Source organism: Trichomycterus rosablanca, chromosome 4 (genome assembly GCF_030014385.1).
Source record: "Trichomycterus rosablanca isolate fTriRos1 chromosome 4, fTriRos1.hap1, whole genome shotgun sequence".
Taxonomy (NCBI): Eukaryota; Metazoa; Chordata; class Actinopteri; order Siluriformes; family Trichomycteridae; genus Trichomycterus; species Trichomycterus rosablanca.
The window spans coordinates 56,346,746-56,370,911 of NC_085991.1; the positions used below are offsets into that span (position 1 = coordinate 56,346,746).

The 24,166-nt window shown below is 37.9% G+C and overlaps 4 protein-coding genes across 5 annotated transcripts; 2 read left to right on the forward strand and 2 right to left on the reverse strand.

The window, feature by feature from the left end:
• Positions 1 to 6,455, reverse strand: LOC134312030 (syntaxin-18-like). Its single transcript, XM_062993673.1, has 8 exons — positions 6,451 to 6,455; positions 5,732 to 5,814; positions 5,530 to 5,612; positions 4,699 to 4,757; positions 4,510 to 4,579; positions 4,349 to 4,429; positions 1,158 to 1,259; positions 1 to 54 (listed from the first exon to the last, which is right to left on the reverse strand). Exons 1-8 carry the CDS (start codon positions 6,453 to 6,455, stop codon positions 1 to 3), a joined length of 537 nt encoding a protein of 178 aa, XP_062849743.1.
• A 670-nt stretch (positions 6,456 to 7,125) lies between these two features.
• Positions 7,126 to 9,117, forward strand: LOC134312031 (homeobox protein MSX-1-like). Its single transcript, XM_062993674.1, has 2 exons — positions 7,126 to 7,372; positions 8,741 to 9,117. Exons 1-2 carry the CDS (start codon positions 7,126 to 7,128, stop codon positions 9,115 to 9,117), a joined length of 624 nt encoding a protein of 207 aa, XP_062849744.1.
• Positions 9,118 to 9,465: 348 nt separating this feature from the next.
• LOC134311809 (uncharacterized) lies at positions 9,466 to 13,264 on the forward strand. 2 transcript variants are annotated; one of them, XM_062993488.1, is made up of 6 exons: positions 9,466 to 9,548; positions 10,995 to 11,040; positions 11,646 to 11,737; positions 11,992 to 12,102; positions 12,495 to 12,771; positions 12,976 to 13,264. In XM_062993488.1, exons 3-6 carry the CDS (start codon positions 11,649 to 11,651, stop codon positions 13,189 to 13,191), a joined length of 693 nt encoding a protein of 230 aa, XP_062849558.1. In that variant the 5' UTR covers positions 9,466 to 9,548; positions 10,995 to 11,040; positions 11,646 to 11,648; the 3' UTR covers positions 13,192 to 13,264. The 2 variants fall into 2 exon arrangements, with proteins under 2 accessions (XP_062849558.1, XP_062849557.1); XM_062993487.1 differs by lacking the exon at positions 9,466 to 9,548 and having other exon boundaries at positions 10,958 to 11,040.
• LOC134311810 (uncharacterized) lies at positions 13,223 to 17,896 on the reverse strand. Its single transcript, XM_062993489.1, has 12 exons — positions 17,837 to 17,896; positions 17,419 to 17,690; positions 17,247 to 17,304; positions 16,929 to 17,022; positions 15,651 to 15,814; positions 15,278 to 15,475; positions 15,098 to 15,184; positions 14,686 to 14,937; positions 14,270 to 14,398; positions 14,049 to 14,187; positions 13,839 to 13,953; positions 13,223 to 13,620 (listed from the first exon to the last, which is right to left on the reverse strand). The coding sequence occupies exons 2-8, from the start codon at positions 17,554 to 17,556 to the stop codon at positions 14,858 to 14,860; spliced, it is 819 nt and encodes a 272-aa protein (XP_062849559.1). The 5' UTR covers positions 17,557 to 17,690; positions 17,837 to 17,896; the 3' UTR covers positions 13,223 to 13,620; positions 13,839 to 13,953; positions 14,049 to 14,187; positions 14,270 to 14,398; positions 14,686 to 14,857.
• Between the last annotated feature and the right edge of the window lie 6,270 nt (positions 17,897 to 24,166).

The following is a 24,166-nucleotide window of genomic DNA, read 5'->3' on the forward strand; positions in this document are numbered from 1 at the left end:
TCACTTTTTGGGAACAGGAACCAAGCAGGAAGTTTTCCACAGAGTGGGGATCCTCTGTAGACGCAAGCTCAGGTTGAAAAGGTGTGTGAAAATGCCACAAAGCTGACTGGAACAAATCCTCAACAGCCTGGGGCAGATTCCGTCAGGTCCAGCTGCTTTTCCCTGCTTAAGTCGATCCAGTTCCCTTTTCACTTGATATGGTTTAAGTGTTAAGGGTGTGGTTACTGATGACAAGGTGGCATTGTGTGCAACAGGTAGAAGGCATTGTGAGGTAGATTGTTCAAATCTGTTGAAGAACAAATTCAGGTCCTCAGCTGTGTCCTGGTCACCATCAAGCAGCCCTCCTTCCTTCTGTTTCAAACCAGTGATCTTTCTCATGCCATTCCAGACCTGACGAACTCCTTCCTGTTGTAACTGTTGTTCTACTCTCTGTTTGTAGGCTTGTTTCCCCTCCTTAATCTCCAACTTCAGTTGTTTTTGAAGTATCTTTGCCTTTTCATGGTCGCCCTCCTTTTTATAATTTTATCCAAAGCGACTTACACAATGAGCTGAACACGATGAGCAATTGAGGGTTAAGGGCCTTGCTCAGGGACCCAACAGTGGCAACTTGGTGGTGGTGGGGCTTGAACCGGCAACCTTCTGTTTACTAGTCCAGTACCTTAACCACTGAGCTATCACTGAGCATGACATTTAAATCATAATAAACAAACAAACTTTGCAAAATTGTTAGTTAGTCAAATTTTGTGGGGACCTACAATAAACTGCTCTCTTCAAATCCATCAACCGATTTTTTTATTCCTCATTAGATTTAGGTCAGGACCAGGTCAGTGAAGGATAAGATCTGAAAGGTGATTGGTTGTACCTGAGCAACTTAAAAATGGTTACTCTAATGGACTGATTACTTATTCATGCAAGGTTAATAGTTTGTGTTATAATGTGTAAATACAGTTAAAAAAGTAAGACATTTTTATTGTCATGGTATGATGTGAGAAAAGAAAATAATTTGAATAGGGTATAATGTTTTTTATAGGCATTGCAAATGAAGTCCATATTAATATGATATTAACAAAGCACACATTTACTTTATCAGGTATCCTGAAGGACAGGAAAAAGTGGAGCAATGAAGAAGTAAATGCTGTTGAGAAACATCTTCTGACATTTATTCCAAGTTGTTGGGTCCCTATAAAGAGAGACTGTGTCTCATGCATCATTGCTGAACCACATGCACTCAGAAATCGAGACTGGACAGCTGTTAAATACTATGTCAAAAACAGAATTACCACTCTTAAAAGAAAGCACTGTTTCTAAAGTACTGTGTAAAAGACTTTAATTACATTTTAGTGGTCACTGCAGTAATTGTAGTACCACAATTACAGGCTGTAGTCCATCTGTTTCCATGTTAGTCCCTTTTACTCTGTTTTCTAATGGTCAGGACCACCACAAGACCAAAGTAAAATTTATTTACAATGAAGCATTGTCTCAAAGCAGCTTTACAATTTCCTATTACAATTACGAGGACAGAGCAGGTATTATTTAGGTGGTGGATCATTCTTAGCACTGCAGTGTCACTGACATGGTGGTGGTGTGTTAGTGTGTGTAGTGTTGCTACGAGTGGATCAGACACAGCAGAGCTGCTGGAGTTTTTTTACGCGGCCTACAGCATTTTAGTTGGTGAACTATTTTCAGTCCAGCAGTGACACTGAGGTGTTTAAAAACTCCAGCAGCGCTGCTGTGTCTGATCCACTCTTACCAGCACTACACACACTAACACACCACCACCATGTTCAGTGTCACTGCAGTGCTGAGAATCATCCACCACCTAAATAACACCTGCTCTGTAGTGGTCCTGAAAGTTACAGTCTGTAATAGTGGAACTACAAAGGGCAGTGACCAATAAAACAAATAAAAAAACAGAATATTAAATGAAAAACATAAAATGCCCATGACTTTGGCACAGTACAGCACATTTGTTGATGTTTTATTTGCACTTTTATGTCGTGTTCAGATATGTTTCTGTTTTATACAGTGAGGAAAATAAGTATTTGATACACTGCTGATTTTGCAACTTTTCCCACCTACACAGAATGGAGAGGCCTGTAATTTTTATCGTAGAGACACTTTAACTGTAAGAGACAGAATCTAAAAAAAAAAAATCCAGAAAATCACATTGTATGATTTTTAAATAATTAATTTTCATTTTATTGCATGAAATAAGTATTTGATACAATGGAAAAACAGAAGTTAATATTTGGTACAGAAACCTTTACAGAGGTCAGACATTTCCTGTAGTTCTTGACCAAGTTTGCACACACTGCAGCAGGGATTTTGGCCCACTCCTCCATACAGATCTTCTCCAGATCTTTCAGGTTTCGGGGCTGTCGCTGGGCAACATTAAGTTTAAGCTGCCTCCAAAGATTTTCTATTGGGTTCAGGTCTGGAGACTGGCTAGGCCACTCAAGGACCTTGAAATGCTTCTAACGGTGCCACTCCTTAGTTGCGGGTCATTGTCATGCTGGAAGACCCAGCCACGACCCATCTTCAATGCTCTTACTGAAGGAAGGAGGTTGTTGGCCAAAATCTCGCTTTCCACGACCCCAATCCATCCTCCCTTTAATACGGTGCAGTTGTCCTGTCCCCCTATGCAGAAAAGTACCCCCAAATTATGATGTTTCCACCCCCATGCTTCACGGTTGGGACGGGTTGTACTCATCCTCCTTCTTCCTCCAAACACAGAGAGTGGAGTTGATACCAAAAAGCTCTATTTTGGTCTCATCTGACCACATGACCTTCTCCCATGCCTCCTCTGGATCATCCAGATGGTCATTGGCGAACTTTAAACGGGCCTGGACATGTGCTGGCGTGAGCAGGGGGACCTTGCGTGCCCTGCAGGATTTTAATCCATGGTGGCGTAGTGTGTTACTAACGGTAATCTTTGAGACTGTGGTCCCAGCTCTCTCCAGGTCATTGACCAGGTCCTACCGTGTGGTTCTGGGCTGATTCCTGACCTTTCTCAGGATCATCCTTACCCCACGAGGTGAGATCTTGCATGGAGCAGCAGACCGAGGAAGATTGACAGTCATCTTGTGTTTCTTCCATTTTCTAATAATTGCGCCAACAGATGTTGCCTTCTCACCAAGCTGCTTGCTATTGTCCTGTAGCCCATCCCAGCCTTGTGCAGGTCTACAATTTTGTCCCTGGTGTCCTTAGACAGCTCTTTGGTCTTGGCCATAGTAAGGAGGTTGGAGTGTGATTGATTGAGTGTGTGGACAGGTGTCTTTTATACAGGTAACGAGTTCAAACAGGTGCAATAAATACAGGTAATGAGTGCAGAATAGGAGGAGCTTCTTAAAGAAAAACTAACAGGTCTGTGAGAGCCAGAATTCTTGCTGGTTGGTAGGTGATCAATTACTTATTTCATACAATAAAATGCAAATTAATTATTTAAAAATCATACAATGTGATTATCTGGATTTTTTTTTAGATTCTGTCTCTCACAGTTGAAGTGTCCCTACGATAAAAATTACAGGCCTCTCCATTCTTTGTAGGTGGGAAAACTTGCAAAATCGGCAGTGTATCAAATACTTATTTTCTTCACTATATATTAGCACATCTGTTGACATTTTGTTTGCACTTTTACATCGTGTTTAGATAATTCTGTTTTATAAATCTATGCATACTACAATGTTGATAGTCTAAATGATAAGCAGCTTTGTTAAAAGCAGTCAATATGTCTGTTACTCTCGTCATGCTGAATGGTGATGTCTTTTACATGTTTATAAAAGGCACTATATTAAAAACTCCGTTTTAAATCATAAGTGTTTAGTTGTTTTGTTTTTTATAATAAGAACAAGCTGTGTCTTAATCATACTCTATTAATTGTTGTCGATGTAGTCCTGAGTTTTCTTTATGTCCCAAATATGTTAGTAGTAACTGACTTTAAAGTGTGTGTGCTTTTATGTCCTAAAAATGAACATAAACCAGAAATTAAGTCCTAAAATTTAACATAAACCTGAAAAATATAAAATTTTTAAAAAAGTAAAAAAATAAAAAAAGCAACAGACAGAGATGATATGTGAGCTAAATAAATCCAAAAAATAGTCTTATTTTGTTTCCAGGACCTTTAGAAAGGCAGGTCCTGATATGACTGCGGTTTCTCTTACGTCCCCATTTTTCACATAAACGCGTGTGTGTGTGTGTGTGTGTGTGTGTGTGTGTGTGTGAGTGAGTGTGTGAGTGAGTGAGTGAGTGAGTGAGTGAGTGAGTGAGTGAGTGAGTGAGAAAACTCCTTTGAGTAATGAGTATATAATGCATAAGTGATGACTGAGTGTGTAACACTCGAGTTACAAACCTCTCGAATGTCCTCATTTCCCTCTTTAACGTTCTCTGTGGCACCAACAACCAGTTGATGAATGTTGTCAATCTCAGTTTCCTACATCAAACACATATACAAACACACCAATCTGAATGGTAGTAAACACACACAAACACACACTTTTGTTAAGCACATACCTGTTGCAGAACTTTCTCAGCAAAGATTTCCTGAAGCCGAGAAATCTCTACCACCTTTCCTTCAATCTGTCTGTACAAACACACACACACACACACACACTTGAATTCAGTATCACTAACAGTGTATACAGTACAGTGTGTATACAATGTCTGCACTGTGTGTGTTTGTGTACAGCAATTGTGTCGTACCTTACTTCATCCACCAGACTGTTCATCTCACTCACCAGCCTCTGATTCTCCTGTTCAAACTGCACACACACACACACACACACAGTTATAACATGTATATATTTTGTATATGTAAAAGTTTAACCACATTCTAATATGTAATTATAAGATTTTATTCACTAAGTACATTTCTGTACAACCAATCTATTTGTAAATAGACTAACCCAACACCCCCCCCCCCCCCCCCCCCCCAATAAGATGCCCTAAGTATACTTGACAGTGGAAATGGTGTAAACCTATAAAACATGTAGTGCTTTAAGCCTAATTTAAGTAAAAAAAATTAACCTCATCAGACCACCAGACATTCAGCCTATTAGTTGGAAATTTTTCAAATGATATTTTGCAGTTTTAAAAAGTATGAGTTCCCATAAACCCTTTTGGTGAAAATGGATTTGGTATATTCATCAACAACCCCTTCAGTCATACTAACCTCTGCACCACTGGCCATTTTATCTAATTTCCCTCCTACCTAACTGACTATATTTAGAGAAATGACATGATCCAGATAGTGTAACAAATTAGTGAACTTAAAGTTGAATGAAATATAAACCAAATACACAGAAATGATTCATTACATTTACTTGAATTAAGACTTTTGCTCTGGGCCACACAGGCAGGAAAGGTGCTGCACAGTTCTTTGGTCCTGAACTAAAATGTGATATGTGTTACATTCGGGTGGGTAGAGTTTTCTTTCTCCTCCCAGACATACAAAAGTTAGCTCCAAATTACCCCTGGATTTGACCAAATTTTACTTGTGAATACAAGTGAGTGTGTGAATGTGTGTGTGAGCACCATCTGTAGTTCTTCAGCTGAGAGCTCATCCTCCACTCTGGAATCTTCAAACAGATCCACACCACCATCACACACCAGCTTTTCTACACACACACATGGACATCCATACATGCGCACAAACACACACACACGCAAATGTGCACAGTTGTAATTCTTTTATAGAAAGCACAAAAAACATTAAGATTTTATCACCTGCTATCACCTGTATTTTCCTCCTGTTGTTTCTCTGCATCTTCACTATGAGTTTTTTCCACTTTGCTTTTCTGTTCTGGTTCTAAACGAGACCTAAAACATGCACGCACGCGCGCACACACAGTGTTTAAGGTCATTCAGCGTTTACATTTTTTTTAAATTACTGGATGTCTTCACACCCTAAAATATTTCCTAAATATAATACGTAGCAAAACCCTTCAGACACAGTGACCAGCACTTAATACTCACACACAATTATCAAACTAAAAATAATTAGTTGTTTTTGAAACTATAATTTTAGGATTTTTTTTTTTTTACTTTTTGCTAAGCAATATTTAATAATTATTATTATAAAAACACAAAGAAACAAAAACCATCAAAAGTTTTTAATGTTTTAGCCATGTCCATCCAGGTAAGATCAAACTACAATTTTAATAAATAATTGCATATTTAAATAATCATTTTGTCATACTGTTAGTAAAGTCTTTTAAATCATAAAATTGTTTCTTTAAATTTGACAACACTGACGTTATACACTTATGGAAGATTATACAGTACAAAAGTCTAAAACGGTGATGAACTGCTGATGTGATGATACAGGGGATGCTGGACCTGCAGTGTTTTGGTTCTTATGGTTCAGAACAAAGATTCTGTTTATAATAGGAAAAGCATAATAATACTGGATAGAACCTCGTTTATTTCATTGGAAATATTCTTTTGATATTTTGCTCCATGTTGAGATAACTGCACCAGCTAATTCTGGTAGATTTGTCAGCTAGGGTTAGGGCAGTGAATCTCCTGTTCTATCACAAAGGTGCTTTAATGGATTCAGATCTAATTAGGTGTTTTATGGTGTGTTTAATTTGCTTAATGACTGATTAATGCTAACCCAAACCCTAGTTAAATTTTTATTTATTAGCAGAATGCAGTTGAATTAAATTAAGCTAGGAACCACCAGAACTAATGTCAGAAAAGCTATGCTGAATACAGATTCTAACGACAACCTGTTTACTGATGTAAGGAGGTACAGGGAAACTTGTGAATGTATAGTTTATTATATAGTATATTTAATTTCACTCATAGGCAATTAACGTATCTGCATTGATATAATAAACAGGGATACTACAATTCACTTGACTTTGTAAAAGAAGCAAGGTCCCTAACACTATACACAACGTAACACATGAAGATGTACTGTAGATCTCATCATTAAATTATTACAATTATATATATATATATATTACCTGACAACAGGGAAACTTTCAGAAACTCTGAAGCCCCGCCCACTAATCAGTTAAACTTCTGTAAGCTTGATAAGCCCCGCCCCTGGTAAAAACTGATTAAGCTGATTGGTCACTGAGGAACTTTAACTGCACCCGTTGTACGCGCGCTGTGCGCTTTAGCATGTCCTCCTCTCCCGAACACGTGACTCCTCCGCGCGCGGAGAACCTGCAGAAGAGCGCGAGGACTGGAGCTCCGCTGCTTCCTTTCAGCGTGGAGGCGCTGATGAGCCGCGCGCTCACGGTTTCCTCGCACGAGCGCGGATCTCGTGCCTCCTGTGCGGCTGTGCGCGAGGGAGCGACGGTAACGGCAGAGAGTCCAGAGCGCGCGGACCGGAGCACGAATATCCGGGTCTCCCCCCCTCCTCCCAGTAGGTTTGATTAATCCTAATAATAATATAATACTAAATAATAAAGTATAATAATATTAATAACCTATACAATGTGTTTTTTGTTTACAATTTACGGTGTAATTAATTGTAATTGCATAAAGAAAATTTACAATAAGGTCTTAAGGATTATAATCATAAAAATAATGAATAAACGTTACATAAATGAGTTTGGGGTAAAAGTGTTGGTTTGTGGAGTTTTTACAGAATCTGTAAGAATGAAAACTAAACGTTGTTTTAATGTTGTGAACATGTTGGTGATCTGATTGTCTTTCACTTGGTGCCACTTTAATTTTGCGCGTCTAAAACTTACCTGAACGTCTAACCATAAATAACCATTAAACAGTTAAACCATTTAATTTTATTATTTTAAACTATCTGGTTTTTAAACAATGTTGTCTGTTCATTTATTATCGGCTTTAATAACACAACAAGTTTTTTCATCCTGGTACTCAAGAATCATCAATAATGATGTTTAGTCATGAATCAGTTGAAAATAACTAAAATCCAGGTCCTTTTTAAGGAATTATTTGGAATTCAAAAAGGGATGAAACATAGTATTATGTTCAGTATTTACATCACCTACATCATGTAAACGTCATTTAGAAATAAAATGCCATTTCATTAGTGGGTTCGATTTTAGTTCCTGGTCTAACCCTAACCCTGATTTACTATTATCAGAAATACTCAACAATTACAGTGGAATTAACATAATAATTACCCACACAAGAGGGATTTTCTTGAAGTTTCTAAACTAAAAACTATTTATTTCAGAAACATAATAGGATAATATTATATCACTTAGTCATTTTATAAATATAAAAATTATATATTTAATAAATATATTCATGTCATTCCAGCACATGAGGTACACAGATGAATGAAACAATGTTTTAGTAATTATTTTACTAAATACCAATTTAACTGTTTTAAATGTTTGGTTTTAAAGTTTAATTACAAACTAAAAAAGTAATAATACAAAGACTGTAATTTAAACACTAAATGTAAACAACATCCAAAAACATGAAACTGTCTGACTGTGTATTGTGAGCTGAGGTGTAGACATCTCATTATTTATATAATTAATTAATTATATAAAAATATACAAATAATAGAATTTAATTAATGTAATTTATCTGATCCCAGGATCAAACTAATAAACTAGTACATGACACTGTTTAATACAAATATTTAAATGTTCATAGAAAAATGGGAATCTAAAGTAAACATTAAATAAATATGAAGACCATCAGTTTTATACTTGATTAATTGTGTTGATTGGATGCAGCTGATGGGTGCAGTTCTGCTCAGTTAATAAACCTGCACCTGATGTTTATTCTGTTATTAAAGCTGTGGTTTTGGTTCCTTACCTCTGTGTTAGGGCATGTGAGCCCTCCAGCAAGCCCCGCACCCCGTTTACCACGGTACAGTTGCTGGCGCTTGAGAGGAAGTATCTGCAGAAACAGTACTTGTCTATCTCAGAACGAGCTCAGTTCTCCAGCTCTCTCAGCATGACTGAGACTCAGGTGAAGATTTGGTTCCAGAACCGTCGAGCCAAGGCAAAACGCCTGCAGGAGGCAGAACTCGAAAAATTTAAAATGACTGCCAAGCACATGCTTCCCCCAAACTTTGGATTTACTTTTCAGCTAGGGGAACACATGTCCACATCATACGGAGGTTCCCTCAATATATATGGAGTTAAATTAGTGCCAAAACTTCGCAAATAAACAGAACGTATTCTGTAAATATGATACGATTTGCAAACAAACACAACACGATCTACAAATAAAAAACACGATTTGCAAACAAACACAGTGTGATTTACAAATACAAAACACCACTGTTGCAAATGCATATGTGACTTTTAAATAAATGCACAGCTGTTTTCTAATACACTGCACTTCACAAACAAATAGAACATGTTTTACAAATACAAACGCTGTTCCGCAAATGCCGTTCGTGAATCACGTGACTTTTGGCTGCACTGTTCTGGCGCCGTGTCTCAGATTTTCTCACAAATGCATCCCGACTCGTACAAATGCGTCGCACCTGAGCAGTAGGGGGCGCACTTTTCAACATTTAACTGAGCGGTAAGAAGAAACTCCAGCTGGCTGTGAGTCAAGTGCCTTGCGTTCTTTACATCATGAGCGGTCAGCAGGTGAGTTTGTGTTTTTATATACTGTATTTTTGCTATATATATATATATACAGGTATATATATATTTGCTGGTCTGGCTAGTATCCACGAATTTCCTGTACTTTATCAATTCCTGTGATTCTTAGCTCTTTCCTGTGTTGCTTTCTTTTAAAAATTGCCATTACTGGCATAGGTGAAGCTGATAGTGTAGGCTAGGCTAGTTTTCAGATGAAGCTGATTCAGCGTTTTATTCATGTCCATGAACTTTATCTAATAAACCTTCTTCCATGTACAGTTTCTATGTTACCATGTCATAAAGTAACAGGATGATGTTAGATTAATCAGTAATGTTAGGCACAGTTCAGCATTGATGCTACTGTACGTGATTTTTTGCCGCCCAAAATGCTTAACGTAGCTAATTAACCAATGATATTTGGGTTGGAGGAGTGCTGATAAACGGCAACAAAAGCTAGAGTTCGTAACTATCGAGTTGCCTTAATGGTGCACTGTTAAAAAAAAATGGCCAGTGAGTGTAGGCAGTTTTTAAATCCAACAAGTTACATTCATCCCTATTGCTTCTTTTACTCTAAAAACTTTATGTATTAGTGAACACATAATTCAATTAACAGTTTTACTACTATTACATGAGTTTCTCTTTCTCTCCTGGGAATTGCTAATACACACAATGTTGGAGCGGCTTAAAACACGCATTATGCATGTTCTCAGCCAAAAGCCTCTGGACCTGGATTATTTAGAGTTTATGTGTTCTCAAGAAATAGTTCTCTTCAGTGCATTTTCCGATCAGATTACCCTCCCGAAGTCTATTGTTGATGCTCTCACAGAGTTACACAAGATGGTTATTGAGGAAAAGCAAAGTCACCTCCCTCAAGTATTTGTCCAGGTCAACTATGGAGTGACTGGGCACCCAAAATTTGATATATCTTCAGATTACCTATTACACCTTCTGACTCAAGGTCTGTCTGTGCCTTGCATTGCCAACCTAATGGGAGTCTCAAGGTGGACTGTGTGCAGACGAATGGCAGAATTGGATATCTCGGTCAGAGCCTTCTACAGCACTTGTTCAGATGCTGAGCTCGATCATTTGGTTGCTGAAATTAAAGAAAACATGCCGCACTCAGGGTACCGCCTAGTTAAAGGGTGCTTGCAGGCTAGAGGACATAGAGTGCAGTGGGAGAGAGTGAGGGCCTCTATGCACCGTGTGGATACTGTCGGCATTCTCTGCCGGTTGAACCAGCTAGGGTGTGTTGTGCGGCGCACATACTCAGTTCCTGGTCCGAAGTCCCTTATGCACATAGACACGAACCACAAGCTCATCCAGTAAGTGCAGTGATGTATTAATATTTTTGTATGAAATGAAGTACACAGCATACCCAGATGGTTCTGCAATTTCCCTCTGGGATCAATAAAGGATTCTGATTCTGATGGTATCACAATCTTGTTTACCTAGGTACAACATTGTCATCTTTGGTGCTATTGATGGCTTTTCAAGAAAGGTATTTTTGTTCTAAGTTTTTATTTAAATTTATAAACATAAATAACTTGCATTTTGTGATAAATAATTTTAGTTTTTTTCTCTTGCTGATATTTGCTATTCTACTATGTTGTAAATTAAAAGTGCAAATTAAAGATGTGCAAGTTTCTTTCATAAAACAGCAGGGGGGCGGCACGGTGGCTAAGTGGTTAGCACTGTTGCCTCACAGCAAGAAGGTCCTGGGTTCGATCCCCAGGTGGGGAAGTCCAGGTCCTTTCTGTGTGCATGTTCTCCCCGTGTCTGCATGGGTTTTACTCCGGGTGCTCCGGTTTCCTCCCAGTCATAGACATGCAAGTGAGCTAAATTGGAGATACTAAATTGTCCACGACTGTGTTCGACATTAAACTTGTGAACTGATGAACCTTTGTAATGAGTAACTACCATGGAACCAAAGTGTAAAAACGTGACATTAAAATCCTAAAACAAAACAAACATAAAACAGCAGAAATACTGGGGAAAAAATACTAATCTGTACCCCGAACTTCCCTACATGATGGGCAGACATGAACTGTCAAGCTGAAAGGAATAGCTTGTTATCACATAAATGACATATTTGCTTTTTTATAGATCATGTACCTGAGTGCAGCTGACAACAATTTATCCTCAACAGCCTTGGCCCTTTTTCAAAAATCAGTGGACAAATTTGGATTTCCCCTAAGGTAATTGAGCTAGAGCCACCACACCAATTAGAAGTAGAATACTACAAATATTACTACAAATCATTAAACCTTAGTTAAATTCTAGTGAGAATATTGTCATTAGTGTAATATATGGACATACCACTATATGAATTCTGATATACTGCCATTATTATATAATGTTTTAAGGAGATTAGTAAAAGGAGAAAGAAAACACTAAAGAGATTTTATGCTAAAACTTGCTGTTTAGTAAAATTATTATAAATATTTTTTAGGGTAAGAGGTGACCATGGAGTTGAAAATGTTGCTATTGCACGCTTGATGTTCTCTGTCCAGGGGACAGGACGGTCAAGCTTCATCGCTGGGAAGAGTGTGCATAATCAAAGGCAGGTTTAAATCAATTCACAGGCCCACACACACCTACACGTTGCTACACCTTCTCATTTCAATTATATTGAAAGCCCTGATCTTACTCATTCTTCATACTAACAGCTGGGGTAAGAGATGGACTGTGGTTTAACAAGAGGTTTATAAATGGTTGTGCAATATTTACTGGATTTACCATACATTTGTATTATTTTAGAACAGAGGCACTGGGGTCTCAGGAACCTCAAACGGTACACAAGGGTGATGTAATGACAATGTTATTGGAAAAGATCCTAAAATTTTAATGACTGGCTACCTTTTATACACATACTTCCTGTAAACAGCTATGCACTTTGTTACAACTGTATGAAGTCATGTTATTTACTGCCTGTTGCTTTATACCTCTTTACAGAATAGAGAGACTCTGGAGAGACATGTGGTGTGCTGTCACAAGCATATATTACAATGTGTTGCACTCACTTGAAGACCATGGTTTCCTTGACCTTTCAAACACCATGCACTTCTTCAGCTGTCACTATGTGTTCTTACCCAGACTACAAGCTAGTCTCAATACATTCTGCAATGGTTGGGATAACCACCCAATCAGAACAGAGGGGAACTTGACACCCAATCAGCTCTGGGAAATGGGAAATATTCAGCATTCAGTGTCAGAACCTGAAAATGTGGAGGTACCAGAAATTTTTACATAATAATTTTGTGATTAGCACATTCTAGTCAAGTTTGATGTTGTATGAGTATCTATTCATTCAAATTGTGGGCACACCTTTTCTATGCAAGTTGAGATGAAGGAACTCTTGAAACTTTCATGAGATGACTACAAACCATATTGGCCAGCAATTGTTTTAACAGCTGTTTTACAATTCTCATTTCAGGAATTATACCTTGCACATCTTGACTGGGATGAATGTGGGTTGCCTGAAGACCGGCATAATGGAGTCACCATTCCTACAACAGATCACCCATTGATCCCTGAAGAACTAACCGCATTAAGAACAGCCATTGATCCCCTGGGACCCTCCCAATCTCATGGTGCAGACATCTATCTGGCTACCATCCAGTTTGTCCAGAACATACTAGGACACAACTAATATGGAAGCGCAATAAACAGTGTTGCATGAATTTAACAATTAAAACAATTAAAAACTTTATTCCTGTTTGAAGCAAACACTTCCAGAATGTGTTTTCCTTTTCTTTTTTTCCATTTAGCTTGACAGACAGAACAGAGAACATTTTGTAAGAACATTTTGTCAAATAACTTTTAAAAATGAGTAAAATTGACATTGAAAGTCATCCATTAAATCACACCAGTCCAAATCCAGTGTCAGCTGTGTTGACGCATGCTTGCAGTTCTTCCTTGAACTTTGCAAAGTCCTTGTAGTTGGCTGGAAGACGTAGAGTCTCAAAACAAGTTGATGACTTTGGTAGGCGACAGTCGACTACTTCAACTTTGAGGGTACTGGTCGGAGCTTCCCAACCCACCCAGAACTTTAGGAGGGCCTTTAGTTCATCACTGGATGCTACAAAACATGTTATTAATTAACAGCATGAACAGCTATTTGACCATCAAATTATGCATCTCTCACTGTCCAACATAGGGATTTCCCTGCTCAAAAACACCTACAAACCTGACAATTAATAATAATAATGTTGAATCATGTAAGTTAAAGCAGAAGGTTTCACTATGTTGGATACTGGTCCACTATGACCAGAGGTATGACAAAATGTAATTTTGTACCATTTTCAATGAACTGGCAGAGGTACCCAGTAACTCGACTCTTATCTTCAACAGAGCAGTCGTCATCGTCATCGTCTACGATCATTGTAGGCCAGCTGATGCAGTTCAGAATGCTCTGTATACAGACATACCAGACAATTCATCCTAAATATTTGAGAAGTAACTTTTGGTTTTCTGAAGACCACATAAAATTTTATGTGTTCAGCATACCTCAGGGGTCAGCACAGCATTTGACTCGCGTGGAAAAATGACGAAGTACATCCGGTCGATGAGTCATTAGTGGCCACAGCAATGTCTCTTTCAGTCCTTTTCGAATTTGCTTAATTTGCTTCATAGTCCGTCCAATTACCTAGAGAGAAAACATGTTATTTGTATTGTTGTTTAGCAAAGACATCAAGTATATTCCATAAGCTGTAAAAGTATTTAGGTACCGCATGATGTAATAGCCTCTCGAAGAGCCATCTTCGATTGCTTATTGTTACTGCAGGAAGGTCCCATGAAAAGCACAAAGAGTCAACACTGTCTTTTTCACTTGCTGACAGTTCTGAGTTTCCTTCCAGCTTAAAGGCACATATTAAGTTGCTTTAAGTAAATTCATTCATGCTAATAATAATAATCATAATAATAATTTGTGCAAACAGCCAGCAGAGATTGGTCAGCCACTGTCCTGCAGAGATTTTTCTCTCTTGAAATACTTTAAATTTATTTCCTTTAAATTCTTGTCATTCATAAAGGCCTTTATATGTTAGATGAGGTAGAATGACAAACTCTGCAGAACTATGGTTAACCAGAAATAACAAGTACCAATAAGAAAAATTCTAAAACTTGTAGTTTGCTTAATACACACCAGCTTAATTCTTTCACGAAGATCAAGGTCAGGACAGTCACAGATTTCAACAACTGCGGTTTCCACTTTGCCTCCAGAAAGTAAGTGAATTACAGCAGGGCTAAGCCCTGACAAAGCAGGACCTCCATGCTAAAAACAGTGGCCAATCATTCTGCCAGCCATCAGAAATAGATCACTCAACCAAGAATACTGATGATGAAGGTACAAGATGGTCCGGCTCTCCATCAAACAGTCTTGTAACACACGCATGACCTGTGGAGAGAAGAAAATGTACTTATAATTAGAGGTTCTATAATTAGACAACAACTGACAAATTTTGGAGAAAATTATCTAAAAAACATCAACTGGAGAATACTGAATATGCCAATAATGCAGCTTTAACTTAATCGTCATCACACTGTAATTGACATACCGAAGTTTAAATGAAAACCACATTTCAGCTTTTGCATAACCATGGAAAATAAGAATCTATTTACTCCTTCACCAATGGCAGGATCACCTAGAAAGCACAGAAGTGTGAACATGCTTGATTACTAAAAATCTGACTGCATATTATACATAAAAAAAAAACTAAAGCTATAGTACTGATAACCTTCAAGTCTACATTGAAGAGGCCTCGCCCAGTCTATGCTGCCTGCTTTATAAAAAGCAATCAAAGCCATTTCTTGTTCTGAGATGATGCTTCTGAGATCAACATGCAAGTGCAGTGGTTTCCCTGATGCATGAGTGTGGAGCACAGTTTCCCTGTACGAGCGTGCTGCCCTCGCTGGGTCTGGTGTAGTCTTCCATTCTATAAAAGAATTGTAAAATGATCTTGAGGAACCATATAAAGTTTTTTCTAATAAGAACCACAGGTTCTGATTTATAAACACAGTCCAATTTGTGCTAAGTCGAGTCTGTGCTGCTTATGTTTATAAGTGAAACGCACAGAAGGTTTTAGAAAACATCCTCAATATGCTACTAACCCTCTGCTTTTTCAGCATTATCAAAAAGTTCTGCAGATGAATTAGCTGGCTCATTCTGAAAAGGTATGTTTTGGGAAGTTGTACCAGATGGTCCTTCCCCTGCTTCAATATCCAATATACTAAAGTGCTCTTCTTTGTCAGTCATGTCCAGAGACTCTAGTGGCCTGAAATACATATATAAATACATTTACATTTTCGGCATTTAGCAGACGCTTTTATCCAAAGCGACTTACATTACAGTTACAGTATACAGTCTAGGCATTTAAGGGGTAAGGGCCTTGCTCAAGGGATACAAACATACATACACTGCAGAGGCAAAACACTATGATCACTCATAGATGCATAGTTATTTTGTGACAGTGTTGCATGCAAACATCTGAGATATATGTTAGACTGTGAAATGAGCCACTTTAATCAAGGACGAATCATTATGTCCAAAGGATCGGGTGGTGGTGGTCTCTTATACAGTACCAGTCAAAAGTCTGGACACACCTTCTCTTCAATGGTTTTTCTTGATTATTTTTATTTTCTACATTGTAGATTAATACTGAAGACATCCAAACTATGAAGGAACGCATATGGAATTATGCAGTGAACAAAAAAGTGTTAAACAATCCAGAATATGTTTTATATTTTACCAACTCTACCTCTGAACACTACTGATGGTCTCAAACACATTAAAAAGCAAAAAATTCTAGAAATTAACTTGACAAGGCACAAACATTAATTGAAAACCATTCCAGGTGGCACCTCATAAAGCTGATTGAGAAAATGCCAAAAAGTGTGCAAAGCTGTCATCAAAGCAAAAGATGGCTACTTTAAAGAATTTTAAATATAAAACATATTCTGGTTTGTTTAACACTTTTTTTGTTTACTAAATAATTCCATATGTGTTCCTTCATAGTTTGGATGTCTTCAGTATTAATCTACAATGTAGAAAATTACAAAAAAATCAAGAAAAACCACAGGAATGAGAAAGTGTGCCCAAACTTTTGACTGATACTGTATGTTGTTTTTTGCCTCACCGGTGTGCATACATAAAAACATACATTTCAAATTTACGAAGTAGAACATTTATTAAATTCACATTTAATAAATGTGCTTCTATACTACTAATATGATTAACGTCCATTACACAAACACTAGGTAAGTTGTAATTAAATTATGTTGACAGCCATTTTAAATGAAGTTAAAAAAAAGTTTTTGTATCAATAATTCACATATTTCTGCAAATTGTACAATAAATAGATTGTCTACTGAGGACAAAGAAGTGCATACCTCTCTCCACATAAACTAGCATGCATCTCAATGCAGTCAGAAGGGTACTCCACTTGGCATATAGGACACATTTTCAGAGACTTGTCAGGTGACACTTGAACAAGCAGCATTAGTGAAAATTGACAAAACAGAAATTAAACTTTGAAAAATCACTACATAAAAATTATTCTTTAAAGCAGCAAATAAAAACCCCAAATAAATCATGCCTCACTTTTGTGCCCTGTGAAATCAATCTCTTGAACTTATCCTTAACTGTACTGGGTACTAAGCCACTGATAAGCTACTAATATGAAGTAAAATCGAATTGTTTCTACTTACACATATTCTGAACGCAGGCTCCAAATCGAACATCAGGGCTCATATTTTCCTCTTGTTCCTAAAAAAAGTGTTTAAAAATTTGACATGAGAATTAAATTAAACATTTAAACTTCCAGCCTCTGAAGACAACAGGACATCACTAGCCAACTCAGCTGTGATGTCATTATCTTACTTGGTCACTATCTTCAGAGGACTTGCTGCAAGTCTGCACATGTAGAGCAAGAACTTGTAACGGTAAAGTCTCGCCACATGTCTTGCACTGTGATTTCGGCATTTTACTGAACTCTGGGGAATCATAAGGAAGCGGCATGGTGTCTATTTCACCTTGAAGTGGAACAATAAAAATAATGTGTCTTCCATTGTTGGATACACTTTTCAGGTGTTTTGTGTAGTAGCCTTCGGACTCTGGTGGGATCACTGTCAGTTTTCTCTGCCCACTTCCACCTTCAGCAGTATTCAGGAGAAAAAGAAGAGATAATGTGCACTTTAATTCTAATAAAATTGGCCCACTTTGTCAAACAATCTTGCCATGTGAACATAAATAATATTTTAAATAACATCCATTTAATATGGTTTCACTAAGTGCTTGCCTGATGCCTTGTACAGTAGCCATCCACCAGACAACTTCTCCAGTTTAGGATATTCAGATGTTAGCAATGCTGAAATCTATTTTAAATAACAAATACATGTATTTAGTCCATAAACCACAACCAAAGATTCTTTAATGAAATATTTAGCAAATGCTTACCTCAGTATGGTTGCTGTTTTCAGGCATAGATACCTGCCGTTTACCCAAACCTGCCATTAACAGCTTGAGCTCCGGAGAACCTTCAGGAGTTTTGTTCATCGGTCTTGGAAGCAAATAAAACTGCAGATTGGTGTTTTTTGTGGGTGCTGCAACAACAGTTTTTAGTGGTGTTGGAAATCTCCGTTTACCGCTGCTTCGTTCTCTTCTGAAAATGCCAGGGAAGGACCTGTGAGCGATTGTGAAAAAGAGATGATGCAAAATGTAACTGGTCCACACTTACTAACTGTAAAGCCACAATTATTTTTGCCACATTAGTTTAGGATGACTTGTGTCACCTTTGCATCTCGTGCTGGACACTGGCCTGTCTCTCCTGACTTGATCCCTGGTTGACAGGCTGAATCTGACTCAGACCCTGAACTTGGGACTGACATGGACCCTGAACTTGTTCTGTTCCTGTGATAAGTTGAAGTAAGTTTCTTGCAGCCCTTTCAATATGGGCATACTCTGGCTTCTAAGAGCAAATGCATAAAAAAATCATTAAACAATAAATTACCAGCAATTTCCCCAACCTTAGCACATAAGCAATTCAAAGTAAACGTCAGTAATCAGCATGTCACTAAGGTGAGGTATTTTGTTTAAAGGAAGCGTTAACAGCAACTCATTAAATAATGGCAGGGTTTCTTAAATGTCACAATTCCATGCTGCACCATAGCTGATAACCAATTCATGATTAATTTAAAATCAGGTATTGAGTTGGCTCACTGACTTTGAATACAAATTTGAATAAAACTGCATTGCTAAGCTGCCAAGAGCTTGATTTAGAAAATTTCTTACAGGCCAACAACCCAAGGTTTGAAAAAAGGTCAGAAAAAATTAATGAATAAAACTTTTGGTTTCCATCACACATGCTGCTGCAAATCCAGTTTTGGACCCTGGTATAAGTTACTGTTAATCAGTTTTTCCAGGAGTTCTGTTCGGATATGAAAATATTGACAAGATCCTTTAGACAAAAAACTATTTAAAGCTATTTCTTAGAAACGCCATTAGTCGGATACAACGGATATAATGCAATTTAACATTCAAAATATGTTTAGCTACGTTAAGCATTTTGGGCGGCAAAAAATCACGTACAGTAGCATCAATGCTGAACTGTGCCTAACATTACTGATTAATCTAACATCATCCTGTTACTTTATGACATGGTAACATAGAAACTGTACATGGAAGAAGGTTTATTAGATAAAGTTCATGGACATGAATAAAACGCTGAATCAGCTTCATCTGAAAACTAGCCTAGCCTACACTATCAGCTTCACCTATGCCAGTAATGGCAATTTTTAAAAGAAAGCAACACAGGAAAGAGCTAAGAATCACAGGAATTGATAAAGTACAGGAAATTCGTGGATACTAGCCAGACCAGCAAATATATATATACCTGTATATATATATATATAGCAAAAATACAGTATATAAAAACACAAACTCACCTGCTGACCGCTCATGATGTAAAGAACGCAAGGCACTTGACTCACAGCCAGCTGGAGTTTCTTCTTACCGCTCAGTTAAATGTTGAAAAGTGCGCCCCCTACTGCTCAGGTGCGACGCATTTGTACGAGTCGGGATGCATTTGTGAGAAAATCTGAGACACGGCGCCAGAACAGTGCAGCCAAAAGTCACGTGATTCACGAACGGCATTTGCGGAACAGCGTTTGTATTTGTAAAACATGTTCTATTTGTTTGTGAAGTGCAGTGTATTAGAAAACAGCTGTGCATTTATTTAAAAGTCACATATGCATTTGCAACAGTGGTGTTTTGTATTTGTAAATCACACTGTGTTTGTTTGCAAATCGTGTTTTTTATTTGTAGATCGTGTTGTGTTTGTTTGCAAATCGTATCATATTTACAGAATACGTTCTGTTTATTTGCGAAGTTTTGGCACTAATTTAACTCCATACCCCTCACCTTTCAGAGATCCTCAGCACCGGTTCCTCTTGGGGGGGTATACACAGAGGTGCATGCAGGATTCGGCATGTACCACCTAACATGAGATTTTATTTTACTGCTAGAAAACCAGACAGCACTTAGAGAGATATTAACATTCGCCAAAAATATCATCATTAAACACTTTCATACCCCCAACACACAAACACACACACATACACACAAATACATGCATGCACACACGCCCACACACACAAATGCACACACACTTGCTTTAATATGTAATTGTAAATAAAATATGTCTCAGTTAATGCTAAGCTAAATATCAGGGTTAGTTTTATTGCTGTTTCCGTTTGTTTCCCTTTAGAAGGGATTTAATGTTTCTGTAAAATATTGTATATTTTTAAGATATTGACTGAATTATAATCACAATATTATTATTCTATTTGTTGTATAAATTAAAAAAATCTACTTTTCTCTATGACTGTATATTTGAATTGTACCTTTTTACTTCACATTTGTGAAATAGAATTTAGAAGCTAGAAGATATACTTTATTTGTCGTATAAACATATACAGGTGTACAGTATAATGAAATTCTTTCTTCACATATCCCAGCTTGTTTGGAAGCTGGGGTCAGAGAGCAGGGTCAGCCATCGTACGGCGCCCCTGGGGCAGACAGGGTTAAGGGCCTTGCTTCCTTACCCAACAGTGGCTGCATAGCAGAGCCTGGATTTGAACCACCAATCTTCCGGTTGATAGCTCAAAGCTCTACCCACTAGGCTACCACTGTCCCAGATAGAATTATTAAATTTATTATACATTTTTAAATATGCACAAATATTCAATATTTTTTTTACATTCTCTTTTACTTTAGATCCACTTTATACAAATTCATTTCAAATGATCTTATAAAATACAGAACTTGTAAATGTATTTTCAGTAGGAATCTCATCCTGGGTCAGGGTCTCAGTGGGTCCAGAGCCCACTTTGGCAACACTTTATGCTATGTGGGAATGAGTGCAGGGAATTATTCACTAACACGCAGGAGTAATTTAAATAGCAAACACAACTTCTGGCATGCTTTGGAAAGAAAAACACATGCAGGCAGAGAAAACATGCCAAACTCCACACAAAAATCAATCCGTAGCAATGATCAAACCTAAGTCATTAAACTGTGTGACACCAACACGTGTATTTGCACTTTCATTAACAGCTGCTAATCAGAGAAACATCTGGATCAGTAAAACCTTCAGACACAAAATTCAACCGCTGGAGTAAAAAACTGTGAACAGAAATTAAATAACAGATACAAACTATAAAAGACACAAATATCAAACATTTCTCTTTTTACCCTTTAAACTCGTTAAAAAGGTTACAGACCTGTTCATCATTTATTAATAAAATATTAATAATTATATAATATAATAATTTCTACAATATTTTAATAAGAATAATCTTTATTATGTAATTTACATTCCTATCAGGCAGTAAAAGTTAGAATATTATAAAAGATTAATTAGATTACTTTCAGTATTTTAATAACAGCAGCAGTTTGATTTTATATTATTAATTATTATCTCTGATACAAACTTTCGCGCGCGTGCACGAGGGTTTCCGGTGTTTTAATGAACTAAAATATTTATATAATTATAATCATCTGATTCATACAAACGTGGAGCAATTTGATGTTAATTAATATTACAAATATGTTTAAAAATGTAAATAAATGTAATAAATAATTTGATGTAATTTGTCAAATCCCACATTATTAAGGTTATTTACAGACTCCTACATTACAAATCAATATACGCAATTTATTATTGATTGTGAAATTAAAATCCAACAAAATGAATGTTATTTATTTACGAATTGCCCGTGAGCTTCGGTCAAATTCGTTTAGTAAAAACAAAAAACACATTTTAATTAATAATGAATTAATACCCAGTATCATTTTCCAGTGAACTTTAGCCGCATCCAGTAACTGGAAATATTTATAGATTTTATAGCTCCGTTTCCACCGCAGCACTGCGCTTCCACTGCCTGCATCATCATTTTTCAAGTTTCTGGTATAGTCCATAGTATGATATGCATTTATTTTTTTTGTTTGTTTTTAATATTTAAATATAAAAAGTTTTACACAATGTAAATTTTTTTTTAGATGGACACGTTGCGGAAATGAGAAATTTGCCCTAAAAAATGAAAAAACAACAAAAAATATACTTATAATGTCCACTTCAAAACACGTGCAAGGTAGACCAAAGGAAGATGTTTATGATTTTATATTTAATATTTTGTTAACATTGACTTTGTTTATCAAAATTCCTCATGCCACCTCATGAGCTTGACTTCGTGAGAGTAACCCAAATAGGTCTACCTTCTCCCACCACATCCAACCCGTTGTCAAAAGTTTGATTGACAGGTTATTCTTTCCAGTCCAAGACACCGTTGCCACGCCCATCAATACACTGATTCATATGTAAGACAAGTGATTTGAGTTGAATATTGTTGTGTTCTGTACCTTACATGCGCCAGTAGGTGGCGCCAATGCATAGTGTTATGTACGATGCATTAATGAATGTATGTGATGAGGAGAGAGAAGTAAAAGAAATGGAGAATGGATTACAGGTGCCTCGCTGCGTTCTTACTTACTAGTTAAATGAGTATAGTCTCTATTAGTGTGTTTCCTACTTTATACTTACAAACACAACAAATTGGCGACGAGTTTTCGTACCCACTACAACCATGTCTGCTTCGATGCCTTTTTCAACTCCGTTTTTGCAAAGCCCCGGAGAACCTGCGTTACCATTCCACACGTGGCTGAGGATGTTTAATAACTACTTGCAAGTGGTAACGACGAACACGAATGGGTAGCCAAACGCTCGTAAACGTGCACTTCTCCTTCATTGCTTGGGGACAGAGGGTCAGCGCATCTTTTACACATTGCCCGATCAAGGTGAGACTTTGGAGGCTGCAATTAAGGCGCTAGAGACTTATTTTACACCGCGACGGAACGTTGTTGCTGAGCGCCATGCTTTCCGAAAGCGCGTCCAAGCGCCACATGAATCCGTACTACAGTATGTTGCTGCTTTGCGAGACTTGGTGACTACATGTGAGTTTGGTCCCAACGTGGATGAAATGCTGCGTGACCAGTTAGTGGAATACGTAAACAATCCTCGTATAAGAGAAAGACTGCTTCTGGAATCGGACTTAACTTTGCAGAAAGCCATTAACCTAGCCACACAGATCGAAGCTGCAAATGAACAAGCTAAATGTATCGCTGGTGACCACGCAGCACCTGTGCAAGCTGTGTCTGCTGCTACAACTACGCGCCGCCGACGCAAACCTCTTCCGTCTGCAAAACCGTCCGCTTCTCGTCCTCCTGCGCCTCCTGCTCGTTCTTCTGCTCGTCCTGCTGTACCTGCATTTCATTCATCTAGCCGAACCTGTTACCGCTGCGGATCGGACCGACACCTTGCCAACGACGCATCATGTCCTGCTTCCTCAGTTAAGTGCAAGAACTGTAATAAGACTGGACACTTTGCAAGAGTGTGCCGTTCTGGACCAATGCGTCCTGTGCACGAAATTGACATTCCTGAAGTGCAGATCCTTTACTTGCATGACCATGCTGCACCACACAAAATTCAATGCACAGTTCACATTAAGACTGAAACCATTGCTGCAGTTCCTGTGGAGCTGACAGTGGATTCGGGCTCCTCTGTGTCCATTCTGCCAAAATGCCTGTTTGACAAGTACTTTAAAGGTGATCATTTGTTACCCCCAGCAGTTAAGTTAGTGACATACTCCCGTGCACCTATTTCAGTTATTGGTTGCCTTCCTGTTACTGTGTCCTGGAATAAAGCTACATGTCAAACTTCCTTCTTTATCGTGGAATCTGGTACTGCTCTGCTTGGCATGGACTTGATCAATGGCCTGAGCCTGTGCTTTAAGGGATCTACTGTCCAACCTGTCGCTGCGATGACATCTGCTCCTGTCATGGCTACTGCTCCCCTGCCCACGACCACTCTTGGCTGTGCAAATGGTTTTGTGCACAAGGTGAAAGTGTCTCAAACTGTCACACCTGTACGTCAGAGATTACGCCGCTTGCCTCTGTCTGTGCGGAATGCTGTGAGTGCTGAAATCCAGCGTCTCCTTCATGCAGGTGTGATCGAGAGGATAGATGCTTCTGCCTGGGTCTCCCCTATTGTGGTCGTACAAAAGAAATCAGGTAA

What these genes read in the sequence shown, in the direction of transcription:
- LOC134312031 (XM_062993674.1), top strand. Translation starts at nt 7,126, where the DNA reads ATGTCCTCCTCTCCCGAACACGTGACTCCTCCGCGCGCGGAGAACCTG. An exon ending in GGTCTCCCCCCCTCCTCCCA is followed by an intron (nt 7,373 to 8,740) that starts GTAGGTTTGATT and finishes CTGTTATTAAAG; the next exon opens with CTGTGGTTTTGGTTCCTTAC.
- LOC134311809 (XM_062993487.1), top strand. Translation starts at nt 10,969, where the DNA reads ATGGTATCACAATCTTGTTTACCTAGGTACAACATTGTCATCTTTGGT. An exon ending in TTGATGGCTTTTCAAGAAAG is followed by an intron (nt 11,041 to 11,645) that starts GTATTTTTGTTC and finishes GCTTTTTTATAG; the next exon opens with ATCATGTACCTGAGTGCAGC. An exon ending in CAGAACCTGAAAATGTGGAG is followed by an intron (nt 12,772 to 12,975) that starts GTACCAGAAATT and finishes TTCTCATTTCAG; the next exon opens with GAATTATACCTTGCACATCT.
- LOC134312030 (XM_062993673.1), bottom strand. An exon ending in AGTCTGGTGGATGAAGTAAG is followed by an intron (nt 4,580 to 4,698) that starts GTACGACACAAT and finishes GTGTTTGTACAG; the next exon opens with ACAGATTGAAGGAAAGGTGG. An exon ending in CCCAACAACTTGGAATAAAT is followed by an intron (nt 55 to 1,157) that starts GTCAGAAGATGT and finishes TTGCGTCTACAG; the next exon opens with AGGATCCCCACTCTGTGGAA.
- LOC134311810 (XM_062993489.1), bottom strand. Translation starts at nt 17,556, where the DNA reads ATGCCGCTTCCTTATGATTCCCCAGAGTTCAGTAAAATGCCGAAATCA. An exon ending in GCTAGTTTATGTGGAGAGAG is followed by an intron (nt 15,815 to 16,928) that starts GTATGCACTTCT and finishes TATGTATTTCAG; the next exon opens with GCCACTAGAGTCTCTGGACA. An exon ending in TGGTTTTCATTTAAACTTCG is followed by an intron (nt 14,938 to 15,097) that starts GTATGTCAATTA and finishes TTCTCTCCACAG; the next exon opens with GTCATGCGTGTGTTACAAGA.